Consider the following 15,740-nt stretch of genomic DNA (forward strand, 5'->3'; position numbering starts at 1 on the left):
TCCCCTACAATTTTACAAGCGTCCATAACTCGGTTTCGACCAACGATGTTATAAAATAGAGGATCTGCCCCTAAGGCTAGTTTTAGACGGAAGCATTTATCGTAGCATTTCTCGTAGCAAAAATCGTATCATCGATATCCTACCGTGTAAAGTAGCAAATGCTATAGCATTTCCCATGCCATGGCATATCCTATGGCATTTCTTGTCGATAGAACCTGCTCTATTTCCTAGCATTTTGCCCAGCATTTCTGATCCGATTGCAGCGCCGTGGTGTGTTAAAAAGAAGCGAAAGATTTTGTGTCAAATATCCATGCTCTTTGTTATGTGTGGGGAAATGAATTGTAGTAAAGAAAAATGAGTTGGAGAAGGGATGCTCTTTGCCCACACACTTTTTTGTGATTTTCGTTTTTTAATATGACCAGCGAGAACTGTTGTTACAATTACTATAGCTTTAGCTACCTCACGCTTAATTTCGGAGCCATAATTGCGCTCTTCTCCAGTGATTTGTCTGCTACGTCACGACAGATGCTTATCAAAATGCTACCGTTTAAAAGCACCATATACTTTTGATGCCATAGAATATTATATGATTTTTTTTTTTTTTTTTTTTTTTGGGCAGCACGCCTGCTACGAGAAATGCTACGATAAATGCTTCCGTCTAAAACTAGCCTAAGTATCTTCATCGTATGAACTCAATTGAGCCAAAAAACAACCGAGCATTGTCTGAGCCGGCACGCCTCATTGGCTACTCTTGTTTCCGCCATGATTGTTGGCTCGAAAGATTGCGATCTTAGTGGCGCAAGGTGGGCAGAGTAGGTGTGGCGAAACTGTGACGTATGGCTTCACGATTTTGTTGTATGGGCAGATCCTCTATTTTTACAACTTCCTTGGTTTCGACACACAAGTTTGACACTTGAACTTCTTATTTAAAGTAATAAATGTATGTGTTAAGATCTTTGTTCTTCATCCTAGAAGGGAAGAAAAATGGAAAGAAAGCAGTGGTTTATCCAGACTCCTCGATTTCGACATAGAATCTGAGCTCTAACGGGTATTAAGATTTTAGTTTTACTACAGTTATCAAATATAGCAGTTTTAAAATGTGAATTAATGAAATGTAACTTTGTGCAACTGACATCTTAAACGCATCTGCCTAGCTCACATTAACTTTCAAACTACTTGGATGTTAAAGTTGCCAGAAATTTAGAAAGAAGGTGCCTGGAGTAAATTTGAAGTTCCTTCATAGCTTCCTGTTTTCAGGCATAATAAGGGGGTTCCTAGTCTAATGTTTTAAGCGTTGGACTCACGTCTTCGTGGTTTATGGTTCGATTTCCAGTCGATGTACTCCAATTTTCGTCGTCCAACAGCTTGATGAGGCAAAAGGGGATCACGTAAATAAAGACATGAAGGCTACTAGCTCCAGAAAATTCCTAATATGCCAGTTAAAGCTAGAGCGATGCGACGCAGTGATCACGTGCTCGCCGCTAGGTTGGACGTAGTTCCGCCGATCGCTAACAGGTAGCGCTAAACCAAACTGAGCACGCGAAGGGCTGTTACGCATTGTTATTATTACAGGCATAATCGAATAACAATAATATAATAATGGCTAACTCTGCTATGTTGAGAATATATTTTATAGAATATGGCATCGAATAATATTATGAGTGAGAATGCATTACAACACACATGTACTGTACACTTGAATCACAAGATATGCGACGAGCTGCACTTTACATTCGAATTATATCAATATGCAGCTGGGCACCTTCCGTAACGGTTTTCGTCAACACGAACACAATGCAAAATTCGCAATTTAGTTTGCGATAATAGCAGCTGTAATATTTTTTTTTTTGCGTTTTTTTAAGTTGCGCAACTGTACTCAGTATTTTGCGAAGACATACGAAATGAGTCCCACTTTTTAATTTGATTTCTGTGCCTACGTACGGTACGTTCGAATTTCATATTCACACTCCCGCCAGTTCACGTGAATTTACTAATGTTATACTGTTGATACCAACAAATTTATGATGTAATTTAACATTGAGATATTGTTGAACTATTTACACGTCATTAGGTCATGTTCAAGATAAACAGGGCTGATAATTTTAATTTCTATAAATGCTGTAAAATAAGCTAACATTGACTAGAAGAAGAAAACAAGAAATCTGAATAGCAGAAAGCGAATGTGTTCGATCAGCTGATAAGGAGTGCATGTGCTAGCTGCGGCTATTGTGAGCGTGCATGAGGTTGTGGTAAACTTTTGTACATAAACCAAACTGCAAAACAGTATTTATCATTAAAATGATTGTCAGATGTGTAAATAAGAGTGTTCTCTTAAACTGGACAGGAGCAAAGGGAATTCGGTGTTATGCAACAAATAATACCGTGCGGATAGGTTGCGCAAGTGGATTTTGGGGTGATACTCCAACTGCTGGTATGAATTTTTTTTTTTGTTTGTTTAGTATTTTTATTGTTTCATGTGATACAAGGAAAACTAAGCATGCAAATGAAGAATATTGGAACTATTGTATCATACTTCTTACAAAATCGGTATGTTACATTTTGTTCAATTTGATTTTTACTATTCCTGCGTATATCGATTCTTCCTATCGTTGAATATGAATTGTTTGCTTAGACCTGTTTCTAGCTTCTTTCTAAAAGTTAACATTTTATCGATTATTCCCAAACAAAGTGTTCGGTTTACAGAGATAGAAAGGAAGTTCACTAATGTTGGCTGTAGCATATCCATGAAATCTGTATGAAGAAGAAGAAGAAATGAACTTTATTCCGTGACGGGTAGTAGTCTTTTAGTCAGAATCCATAAGTGTTGATTTTTGGTGTAATTGCAATTGTGTTTGGTCACGTACATGATGTCTAGTAGGAGACTATTGCTGCTTTCGAGTTCTCGTATTCATGGAAAAGGTTATTTGGAATTTGCTGCAGATGATATTAAGACTTTCCTTGGGGATATTACGAGGATTTTGTTTGTGCCTTACGCCTTGCGGGACACAGATGGTTATACCCAGAAAGTGAGAGAAGCTTTAAAGTTATGGGATATTGAAGTCGAAAGCGTCCATGAATCTTCGAATCCAGTCGATGCAGTTTCCAGTGCTCAAGCGATTTTTGTAGGAGGAGGGAATACATTTCAGTTATTAAAGAACTTGTATGATCATAATCTGATAAGCACCATTCAGAGGAAAGTATTAAAAGACGGTATACCTTACATCGGCAGCAGTGCCGGTACCAACGTTGCAACTAAAAGTATCTGCACTACCAACGATATGCCTATTGTGTATCCTCCATCTTTTACCGCTCTGGAGTTAATACCATTTAATATTAACCCACACTATATAGATCCAGATCCGTCGTCAACACACATGGGTGAGACACGGGAGGAAAGGATTCGACAGTATCACGAAATTCCAGGCATGCCTCCAGTGTTAGGACTACGTGAAGGGTGCATTTTACATGTTGAAGGCAACAAAGCTATGTTGAAAGGTGTTCGTGGTGCACGTTTGTTTAGACCTGACTCGGAACCTGAAGAGTTGGATGTTGGTGCGGATGTTAGTTTTTTGTTAAAATAATACGTACGGAATAGAAGCTGTCGGTAATAACCAGTGGGACAGCGGTAAAAGGGAAATGATTGGGACTATTGGTTTTTCAATTTCTGTTCTGAACTAATGAGGATTGAATGAAAATATGAGAATTAGAACAGTACTAGTTTTATGACAAACAAGTTTCAATAACTCGATGGTATTATCCCAATTTATGGATTCATAAAGATATTACAGAAACATATAATGTTATTTCATAAGACGAATATATATATATATAAAGAATCAGAATATATAGGAACTTATTACGATATTGAGGTTCGATTACCGTGTGTTACTGTCACAGTTGTGATGTCCCCAATAATGTTAAAACACGTAATCTAATGTATACACTTCTAAACATGTAATAGTCCACAGGAAAGCTTTGATGGGGTGAATTTGTGCTCGAATACAGCGTGTTAAATCAGGATTCGTAACGATAAAGCTGTCTGACATGTAAAACCTCACTCCATCTAGTAACAAACACTGTGTATCCACTATCTTCGCTTACGCACCGTCGCTGACACGCCTACTCCCTTCGGATCACCGCGCGAATCAACTAGCGTCGCTCTGCTCTAACTCAGATAGTAGTCGTGCTTTTTAGTGGTCACGTAGCACAAGATAGTTTGTGTTATTTGGGCTAATTTTTCTTTGTCCCGACACTGTATTGCTGCACATAAGAGTCGAACCCTTCTGAAGTGAATCTGTAACCAGAAATGGAACTCCTTCAGCAAGAAATAATCCATAGGGTACTATTAGTGCATTTCCTGTTGAAAGTTGTAGATATGATGTGAATTCATTTTTAAGTTCGTAAAGTTGGATAGCACGGTTCTGATTTAACCGTACTGGTTTACTTTTGGTGCACCACTTGGAAGAAGTGTTGGAAAATTATTCTTTCACTAATTTAGTAATTTCCTTCTTATTGTACCCTAAGAGTTTTCCGCTGGGCGACATGAAAAATATCTAACTCGATATAGACAAAATTAGAGAGAGCCACCAGAAGTAATTGTTGAGAAATTACAATTTCTTTTAGGATTTGCGTATAAATACGGCGTCCTGATGTATGGTATAAAAACTACAGGCAAAAACAAATCACTCTGTGCTAGGTGGGCACTAAAAAACCATGAATGCTATCTAACCGAGTCAGAACAGGACGTAACTCGGGAGTGTGTCTGAATTGAGAGGGCGCGTCAGCGATAATGGGTTTGCACGTAAGAGAGAATAGTGGATTTTGGCAATGATACAAGTTTCAATAGCACTTGTAATGGTTTCATACTAGTAAAGCTCCAGTTGTAAATATAAAATACAGTTTCTGTGCACTGATCAGAAATATACCACCGGTGGAAAATAGTATCTAATAGAGTTATCTTTCACTTTCATATGCACTCATTTATTTCATCCGCTGTAAAACACTTGTAGTGATTTTAGAGTTGAAACCCTACACTTGTAAACCTAAAGTATAGCTGTATTCTTTTTGTATGTACAGTAGAGCGTCGATTATCCGAAGTAATTGGGGGACATGGGTGTTCGGAAAACTGGTTTGTTCGGATAATCGAACTGTACTGTACTGCACTGCACTGTACTGGACTGTACTTCTACAGCCAGTGCCAAACCGACAGAAGTGAAACACAGCGACTGGCGGCTTGGCTGGTCAGCAGCGCCTTATGAAGACCCCATTAGAAGCAATGTTCCGCCAGCGGTGGCTCAGTGCGGCGACTACTGTGGGAAACTTGATTTAGGGGTGAGGGGGATGATGGACATTAGGGTGGGAGAGTAACAGATGCGAGCGAGTACACAGTTCGGTTAAGCGGTCGTTCGGATAATCGACGCTCTACTGTAATTCTGTCGCCTGCAGAAATATCTTCCTTATAAACATGTCTTTTCATGCAGAGTATTGAATTTTACCTGTAAACCTTCCAAACATGTGGTGCACCAAAACTAACCAGCACCGATTTAACTGCTCATATTACAAATTGGAATACAACTGTTGTGATTATGTAAACGAATCATAGTAGTCAGAATCACTTGAACCAATAAAAGAATTTCCTTTCGTATGTGATTTTTGTAACTAGAAGATTAATCTACTATTGGTCTGTTCTGTTTTACTATAGCTTCGTTCCATTAAATTCTTATGAGAGCACTGTGACTTAATGGTGGAGCTTTCATCTCCAGTGATAGAAATCCCTTACCATGTGAGTTCGTGGTGTGGACAACATTGTGTCTTTGAATTCTCGTGGTACTCCCGTTTCTTTTCACATTCGCATTTCATCATACATACACATATATATTTCAGGGTTGGCTGGTTTAAGTGTAAGTATTTGTAAAATCTTAATGAACGCACATTTGTGGGTTACCACATTTCACTCCCGTATATTATTCCTGTTATATTCAGACCTAAATTCCCCATTCATTACTCAAAAAGATTATACTACAAAAGCAACATTTTTTTTAAAAAAAAAAAAGTTTATAAATGTTTGTTTTGTGATTTATTTGTAGTAGTTGTTATTGGTATGTAATTGCAGTCAGAGAAAAATTCTAAATATTGTTTCGTTTCAATCTTTACTATTGATAAAATACATCGAAATGCCGTACTTTGTGGATGGGGGGTCATGCAGACCCCACGAGAGGCATTTAGTGAAATGAGAAATATCTTTGGTATCTATCTATGTATAAATGAGTCTGAGCCAAAGTGGACTCAAATAATTCGTATCTTTATTCACTTTTCTTACTGATATGCAGATTAAGTCGTTGTATTTCTTTAATTTGGACCAATAAAAGTCGTTGTTAACTAACTTGAACTAAGTTAGTTCTTCTGTTCTTCGTAGTACTTTCAAATTGTCCACACGTACTTCTGTATAATGGCTTCACTTGTGCAACTGTTTATCTTTTTGTCCTTCTGAAATGACTCTTGACAGTTCTATTGAGAAGCATGTAAAGATCAGTACAACGTATTTTTATTAGGAATCCTTCGTGAGTGAGTCGGCAGACGTATCGCATTTGTGGCCAATTAGTCCCGGTTTCGAGTTCAAATGGAGGACAATTTCTCTTGGGTGTAAGCCGAGAGCGGTTTGGATTCCCCTTTAAGCTTGTGACCCCTTCGAGCATAACCTGGTTGTTGCATACTAACACCAAGGCGAAACAAGCTTATTTCTGTCCATATGTGATATAAATACATAGAGCAAATTATTTAAACCAAAAAATCCTGGTTTAAAAAAAACAACGGGTTTAAACAAAAAAAAGTGGTTTAAACAAAAAAAAAACTTTTTTTTTTCAATAAAAACCATGGTTTTTGCCAACCCTGATATATTTAATATTTCACCTTTACTATAATTCTGCAAAAATGTCTTGAGCCGTGGCAAAAATGCGAACTGAAGCTCACCCTCGACACATCCATGCGTTGAGCCAATAAGGGTTCAGCTATTGTGAAGCTAGAGGGCCTTAGCGAAAGGGAGTGGAATTCCTACAGCCGATGGCAGCGCTTGGAACGGAAGATTAGGTGTGAAGTCAATGTGGGATATCCATAATAACCCATCTTCGTTAGTATACGAGGATAATTATAGATCGTAATACTAGATAGTAAAAAATATCAATAGTATACCTTAACGTATTCTTTATATTCCGATCAATTCAGTGTCTTATGTTCTGTATATTCACTCGGGACACAGTGCTTTGAAGTTTCTAAGAGAATTGCTTAATTTTTACATATTTAATCTTCTGATTTCTTCACCAAATTCATAAGTTGACTCCTCCTAAAAGGCTAAAATCTTGCAGATCGTGCCAAAAGCTAGAAAACTAAATTTATATTTCATTTTCCATTCAGGTCTTTGTAAACTTGTGAATACTACGTATGGAATTAAACCAATAAGAAGAAAGTAATGTGCATGGAACGAACATAATCATAATTCACTATTCAACATTTTTCATCATATCAAAAGCATGTAGAACATTAATACTAGTATGAAATGAAAAATGAAATCTTTTAAGTTTTACGTCCCGCGATTATGCCGGCTAGGCGAAAGAAGAAGATGATGAGAAATGAATGAAATGGTGTAATGAAGAAAGTGGGGGAACGGGAGAACCACGAGAAAATTCACGCACACGATGTTTGTCTACCACGAAGTTCACTTGGGTGACTGGTATCGAACGAGGGAATCCTATGCACCAGAGGTGCACCATGGCTTCACATTAATACTAGAAGAGTAATTAAGAAATTCCTTTTATATTTGAATATTCCAATATTAAGACCTTCATAAATTCGCAAGCTGGGTAGAAGCAGCTCTCGAAGTCATCTCACCTTGTTAAATATCACATGTTAGTTATTATGCTAAGTCCTGTAGATTTACAATCATTCACTTCCATCAATCGTCTTCTTTAGCCCAAAGGGCATAATCGTAGAACGTTAAACTAAAAATTTCGTTTTGTTTACAATTTCTGTAAGTATTACTCTTTCTTGGTAAATTCGTAGAAATTTACCAAATGTTGTCACGCAGATTCTTAATCCTCAGTAGTACACTCTTATGACGACATTTCATTACTTATTTTTTTTTTCCTTTGTAATAATGAGAGCATCATCAAAATAAAAAGAATACAGTTGTGAGCATAACACAATATCTTAATTTGATAACCAGTTACCACCACTAACTTCTTATTTTAAGTATTTTCACTGCATTATTCATTTGACATGTAATCGAATTAGGGTAAGGTAATTCCTTTGAGAATTATCTCCTTTTCACACGTGAACAGCGATACTAGAACTGGGATACATCAAAATGAGCTAATAATTAATTTGTTTCATTGACATAAAAGCACTTTAAGAACTCAGGGCAAATTTTTACTTTGACTGGAACTGATTCATCTGCCCCGGTTCTTGGAGCAATTTACAAATCACGTTGAAGTTGCTCCACCAGATTATGACGTAGTATTATCAGGGGGTTAAAGGTGGAATAAAACGAGCCCTGCGGGGCTACTAAGCCCCTTCGTTCGCTTAACGTAATTAAATAACCTTTCTTCGTCAATAAAGTTGTGTGAAAAGTGGACTATATACCACGTGACAGCACCAAAGGCACAAACAGTTCCAACAAGTGACTGCACCTATAGGAACCGATTGAAGTCACTGTCCGAAAATTTTACCGATCTCATTAGACGCCTCTATTTCGTCATCAGAAAACAGAAACTGATTAAATGAATCAATAACATAGAAACAACAGGGATTCAAGATCTTGCAGCATCTGTGCGGAAGCAAAAGAGCTAATTAAGGAAACTCGAACAGGAACTGTCTATATCCGAAAATAATAATTAGTAAATAAATGGTTGAAACCATGTTTGCCATAAATTATTGTAGAACCAGTGTGTGTTATTATTGATTATTTTTCAAAGTATAAGAAATAGCCAAGTAATGCTACTATTTACATAATCATCTATAATTTGAGCTTTGTTGGCTCATAAATTTGTAACTTTAATTGTGGGAATCAGGAATTGATGCAAATTAATACTTATACGATTAATGTATTCACAGACACTGTTTGTACTTTTTGTAGCTGTCAGCATCTGATGATTTATTTCTGTAGATTTTTATCAATGATTGGATAATCAAGAGGAAAAAAATCAACTGATTTCTTGATCAGTACATAACTTCTACGAATAATTCGTAAATATTGAGTTCTTTTTGTTTCGATAATTTATGATCAATCATGAAGGTGTACCAGTTCTTAAATAGTTGGAGATAGATAAAGTACTCATTGTCGTGGAAACCGTAATTGCCCTTTGGTAATTGTCATATTTTCTCTTCCAGGCCCTGTCGTAAAAATGACAAACATTTCTGTCTCAAATAATTTTGTTTAACTCACTAATATTTTTCTTTTTCCATAATAAAATTATTAAAAAAAAAAAATAATATATTACGAGGGAGAATCAAATAAAAGTCGCAAAAGTGCCATTATTACTATTATTGTTTTTCTAGACATTTGGAAATTTCTAGAATTTCTTGTTCCTCGCACCAAGGAGGAACAGCGTGGAGTTATTCGATTTTTATGGAGTGAAAATGTGAAGTAGGTTCGTTTCATCGGAAAATGAAGACGCCTGTCTGTCGTAGCGGCAAGAAATTCACAAAAGGTTCGATTTCATTGACTGATGCTTCCCGTCCGGGTCAGTCTTATCAAGTTTTGACAGGAGTCCATGGCCGCAGCAGATCAGCATATTCAGAAAAACCGTCATATCACCCTGGCTGAAATGGCTTCCTTGCTGAGTATGAGCTTTAGTTCAGTACAATACGCAGTGGATGACCGACTCCGCTACAGAAAAGTGACTGTCAGGTGGGTTCTTTGACACCTGACGCAGGAACTGAAAGTTCGTCGGGTTGCCACATGTCAAGAGCTGCTGATGCGTTATAAAGAAGAGGGTAAGGATTTTCTAGCTCACATTGTTACCGAGGATGGAAGTGGGGTGCACCATTTTCAGCCGGGGATGAAACTTGGAAGCAAAGAATGGCGACATGCTTCGACCAAACCAAAGAAGTTTCGGGGCCAGTCTCCTGCAGGGAAAGTCATATTGCCCTTATTATGAGATAAGAATTATCCTGTTCTGCAACACTATATGTCCCCAACGTACCACAGTCCCAAGGCTACCTACACCGACCTTCTCGAGAACCATTTGAAGTCAGCAATACGCACAAAGCGAATGGGGATGGCTGAGTGCAGGTGTTTTGCTTCAACATGATAACGCCCGTCCTTATTCTGCTTGTGCAACCATGCTACCAATGACCTGCGCTTCAGCTGCCTCCAACATCCGCTGTATTCGCCAGATTTGGCACCATCAAATTTCCAAATCTTTAGTCCATTACAGATGCACCTTAGAGGACAGAGTTCAAGTCTGGTTGACACGTCCATCGATGGTGCACGTGGCTACAGCGTCAACCAAAATAATTTTTCTTACGTGGTATCGAAGCACTTCTTATCCGATGGCGTAAGTGCATTGAACTGGGAGGGGACTATGTAGAAGAAGAATGTAGAAGCAAACATTCTCTCTGCAATAAAGTAATAGAAAAAAATACTCGCGGTTTTCATTTGGTTCTCCCTTGTATTATATGTGATTGTGAAGATGAATTTTATTGGGATGTTCTGTACAAATTTTTATAGCATACATGAAGAAATGGTTGCCTTTTGGTAAAGATAATAATATATGTAAAATTTATTCGATTTTGTTTCATATGATGTTTATGGTCCTTACAGTATGAAACAGAAGATAGTAATTATCGTTCTTTTTACTATTAAATTACTCGGGAATGTTTCTAAATATTGATTGAAACTCAAATAATTGATTACAACAGGAACATTAGTGTACCGGTATTCGAAGCTATTATACCCACCATATGTATTTTCATGATGTTACAGATTAACGTACCTGAATTGATTTTTTATTACATGATAGAAACCATGAAATGTAATTGAAACAGAAGTGTGTGTGTGTGTGTGTGTGTGTGTAAATGAATAAGGCACTCACGAAGGTAGAGGTCCAATTGAAAATTTCGGTATTAATAAATATTTAGACGCGTTTCTGAGTGCAATTTGATTGCTTCAGTAGTTACTGTTCTTATTTTCATACGTGCAGTATATAATGAGCCATTGTAATAGTATACATATACGTACTAATAAATAATTGTGTAAAATTTTGTTTGTTGTATAAATTTCTTTCTTTTTCTTTTTTTTTTTTAAATCACTTTAATACTTGAAGTACGATTGAAGTATAAAATAATTTTTCACATATAGACTATTTTCCTATCTTTTTCTTGTAAACGTTTATAGATGATGATATCCGACATGTAGAACTTCAGAAACGACTGAAAGAAAGCAGATAAATTAAATCTTCATATTACTTAAGGTAGGTACTTACATAAATTTGGAGGTTTCCAAAAAGTGGTGACTTTTTTTTTTTTTTTTAAGTAGTTCATACTTTACAGTTGGAATTATGGTGAAAATTTTTTATTTTTCAAGTCTTTTTTTTTTTTCCTCTATCTCTCTTTCTTTGCCAGTTTACAATTTCGTGTAGGAAAACTGGTACTAATAGCATAGTATTTTTGTTTCGAAAGATCTAATATATTTCAATCGAAAATATTTTTGTTCGCCTTATATCTGAAAAACTACATGTAGTGTAGCCAAACCCAAACTATCAATTAACTCAGTATGATGTGCTTATTCTGTAAAAATTCGAAAACTCGATTTAAGGGCCATACAAAAATCTTGGGGCTCCTGATTCTAAAACTTATTTTTGGCCAAGATCGTTTTTTATTTGTGTGTGTGATGATTCCTAAAATTCTTGTTGATCCTTTCTTCCCATGCTTCGTACTCTATTCTGGGTACTTCATCATGGGACGTATTTTCTTAGAAAATTCAAGCTGCTTGTGTATTAAATTCTTACTGGTTCTTGGTGAAAGCGTGTAAGGAAATTGCTGGTTAGCCTGAATTATTTAAAAATTAAAACTGTGGGATTGAGTAGACTGATGAATATCAACTCTTGCAGAAGCACACATGTCACACATATTGTCAGTCCTATTTTCAATCTTGTTGCACTTTGGGCACATCTTTTCCTTTTTGGCGCCTTTATCATCTGGACTTGAAGCTGGTAACATATTCCTACTGCTTCGTACATGATCTGTTGGAAGACTTCGGTTACTGTCTGTGTAATTCCCAATGATAAATTTTGCTATGAGTATTTTAGCGGGGAAATTTCCTTGTACGCATTATCCATGTTAAGTTTTAGTAGAGTGTAAATACAGTAAGTGTTGTTCGCTGATATATCAAGCAAATCAAAAAAGATTCTCAAGTAAAACTTCACCTTGGATTTTCTGTCGACTTTGTAGATAACCTTTTTCTGATCCATCAGATCAACACCGCCCATATCGTTGTTATGCTCAGCGACTATTTCAGGGCAAGATACTTGTATCTTTTCTGCAGTTGTTCTTTGTTTTCTGGTTGCTGTTGTTAATTCATTGGAATGCAAAAAGATTAAAAGCAAAACCACAGATTTGTTATCCATTCATTTACCACATGTTATTCCATTTGATGACATTTGACTTTCCCCTTGTTCCATGTGTTTGTCTTTCTTTAGAGGTTTTGGCGTATTCTTTCTGTCAGTCTGCACTGTTCCGCACAAATATAGCTGTTTCTTTTGTGCATTCACTTGAAGCAAAGGAGAATTAAAAAAAAAATGTCTATGTAAATCTCAGAGCATAAGTTCTCAATAGGTTTCGATAGCATCATGGCTACATTCTCTCCTAGTCCACAGTCAGAGCCAGTTTTCTTCCCCGTGTACAAATCACATTGGTATAAGTAACTTGTCTTTGAGTCACATCTACACCACATCTTGATACTCTATTTTATGGGTTTGCTCTTTATGTACTGCTTCAGAATATTGTGCCCTTTGAACTTGATTATGTGTTCATCTATGGATTGTTGTTTGCTTGGGTTTCCTGCATTCTGAAAGCAGCGATTCAGTGGTAGAGCGTTCACCTCCGGTGCTTGGGGTCCCTGGTTAGATCCCAGCTTGCGCCGTGTGGACTTTGTGGTGAACAAACACCGTGCTCGTGGGTTTTCTCGGGGTTCTGCCGTTTCCTCCCGCTCTCTTCATTCCACCATTTCATTCATTTCTCGTTATCACCGTCTCCTTTAGCCTAACCGGCATAATCGTGGGACGTTAAACTTCAAGATTTTATTTCATTTTTTTTTGAAATGATTGATCACAGATCGTAGCTTAAATGCTCTGTCATAATCTGAGTCAGTTCTAGAAAGCATCTCCTCATTATTTGCAAAATGCAACGCACTTCTGATTAATTCGAAACGTCTTCGAGGTATCACATTTGCTATGTATGACACTTGAAGGTCAGGATCAGTAGTCAGGTCACGATAATCTCTTAACTACGGAACAACATGGTAGCTCATTACCAAATTCATTCCCAGGAACGCACTCATTTCTTCCAGATTAGTTTGAAAAGGAATGCCCTTTTGCTTCATATATAACTCACTCTGTTTCGAACACATCTACAGGATCCGGGTTCACTTTACAATTATCATTTATGGTATACCTATTTACTTTTCCATAATCATAATCAATAGAATCCTCCTGATCCACTACTCCGCCAGGTTTCCAGTTCAACACGATTTGTTCCTTCTGGGTTCTCGCACTGGTACATTTTGTTTTAGAATTTCCTGACAAATTCTTGATTTCTGGCGATGTTGATGAGAAAGAAACTGGTGACAAGGCCGAGTTCTCTGTAGCTGATGACGTTGATGGAACAGAACTATCGCACGTGGGGGCTTGTGAAATGGGTTTTTCAATTACAACTTCTTCGCCTATATGGTCGACATTATCCTCAAGAAAGCCCAAATCCTCATCATCGAGTCGTAGGTTGTCTTCATCACCACTATCGTACGAATAATATCGAAAATATGTACTCGAAAAATCTCAAACAATACACTTGTGTAAAATCTCATTCTCTTACCGACCATAGGGACATGTGTGTCCCATAGAAGAAAAACGGCTATATATTGAAAACTAACAAACATATAAAGTATTCAGTTTATGCACAGCGTTCACCTCTGGTGCTTGGGGTCCCGGGTTCGATCCCAGCCTCCGCCAAGTAAACTTTGTGGTGGACAAACACCGTGCTCGTGGGTTTTCTCGGGGTTCTCCCGTTTCCTCCCACTTTCTTCATTCCACCATTTCACTCATCTCTCATCATCACCGTCTCCTTTAGCCTAATCGGCATAACCGTGGGACGTAAAACTTAAGGATTTAAGGATTTTCAGTTTATGCACAGGTTACACTAGACACATATAAAACTGCCACAACTAATAAATGTAGTTCAGAAAAAAAAATTGAATTTTATGGAAAATTTTAAAGTTTCATATTGATGTTTCACAGGAAACCGATTTTTCTAGTAAATCTGCAACGTTGCAAAAGGATAAATGCGAAGATCAAGCTCATTTTACTATTTACTGTACTTTTTAAGTGCCACGATACAAAAAATAAAATATTTTCAATGATCGGTTGCAATTTTATGAAGTTTCAAAGAAATGGGGCAAATATGTCCCTTGGACGTTAAGGGGTTAACCTCAAATAACAGAAGAAAACATGGTTCAAATAGACGAATAACTATTCGAGAGCTTACTGAAGAACATCATCTCTTACGGGTACGTGCAAAGCATTTTAACCGATGCTTTGCAAATGAGATGAGTGAGTGCAAAATTTGTTCCCACACCTCACTTTTGATTCACGAGTTTTTGGCCGGGAAAAAGTGTCCCTGTTCACATCCGCCTTACTCACCAGATTTAGCATCATGCGACTTTTGGCTCTTCCCAACAATTAAAACTGTGTTTAAAAAGTAAAACCTTTTGACACAATTCCTGACATTGGGCCACGACAGAGCAGCTGAACATCCTTCCAAAAGAAGCCTTCCAGAAATGCTTCCAGTCATGGATTCAACGTTGGGATAAGTGTATTGCTAGCCAAGGACAGTAATTTGAAGGAGATTAAATCAAATTCAATGTAAGCTTATTATTTTGTTTCTAATAAAATTATTCACTAATTTTGGATCACTCCTCGTATTTACTGAGTGTCATTGTATGGGTGTGAGGCATGGACTCCATCGAAACGAAAATGAAAACCATCGAAACGAATTCATTGTAGCTTTGGAAAATTCAAGATTACTAATAAAACTCCAACTGACCAAAGCAGTATATAATCTTAAAATATATATACAGTCAGTTGGAGTTTTATTAATAACATCGTAACGAAATGTTATTAAAAATTAAATGAGAGGGATAAGGTGTCAAATGAAAGAGTAATGGAATGGTAGAGAAGAAAGCGGTATCATGAACATTTCGAAAAGAAGAGATAGAATGATTGAACACAGTGTGAGACATGAGAGAGTAGCGAAAGAAAAAAATACCAGAAGGATATCTGAAATATAGGTAATAAAAGATGTAGGTAAGAATAACGTCATGGATATAAAAAGCCTGGCTCAGGATAGGGAAAGACTGGAAAGCTGCGTCAAATTAATGAAATCTTTTGTTGATCCAAGGTGATATTTTCGTTTGATTCTCACTTGTACTTGCTCAGCAGTTTCATTTGGCGTATTTTCATCAGTAGCGCTTTTCA

General features: G+C 37.1%; 2 protein-coding genes across 2 annotated transcripts in view; both read left to right on the top strand.

Moving 5' to 3' along the window:
* Positions 1–2,120: 2,120 nt before the first annotated feature.
* Positions 2,121–15,740, top strand: part of LOC145662356 (uncharacterized) — a 69,216-nt gene continuing 55,596 nt past the window's right edge. Inside the window, exon 1 of the mRNA XM_081727866.1 lies at positions 2,121–2,431. Coding sequence (XP_081583992.1) covers positions 2,299–2,431 — 133 coding nt within the window. The 5' untranslated portion in view covers positions 2,121–2,298. The remainder of the gene's footprint in view (positions 2,432–15,740) is intronic.
* On the top strand, positions 2,561–6,368 carry LOC145662357 (alpha-aspartyl dipeptidase). The gene has a single exon (XM_081727867.1). It carries the CDS (start codon positions 2,865–2,867, stop codon positions 3,579–3,581), a length of 717 nt encoding a protein of 238 aa, XP_081583993.1. The 5' UTR covers positions 2,561–2,864; the 3' UTR covers positions 3,582–6,368.

Source organism: Thermobia domestica, chromosome 10 (genome assembly GCF_964235325.1).
Source record: "Thermobia domestica chromosome 10, izTheDome1.hap1.1, whole genome shotgun sequence".
In the NCBI taxonomy this organism is placed as follows: domain Eukaryota; kingdom Metazoa; phylum Arthropoda; class Insecta; order Zygentoma; family Lepismatidae; genus Thermobia; species Thermobia domestica.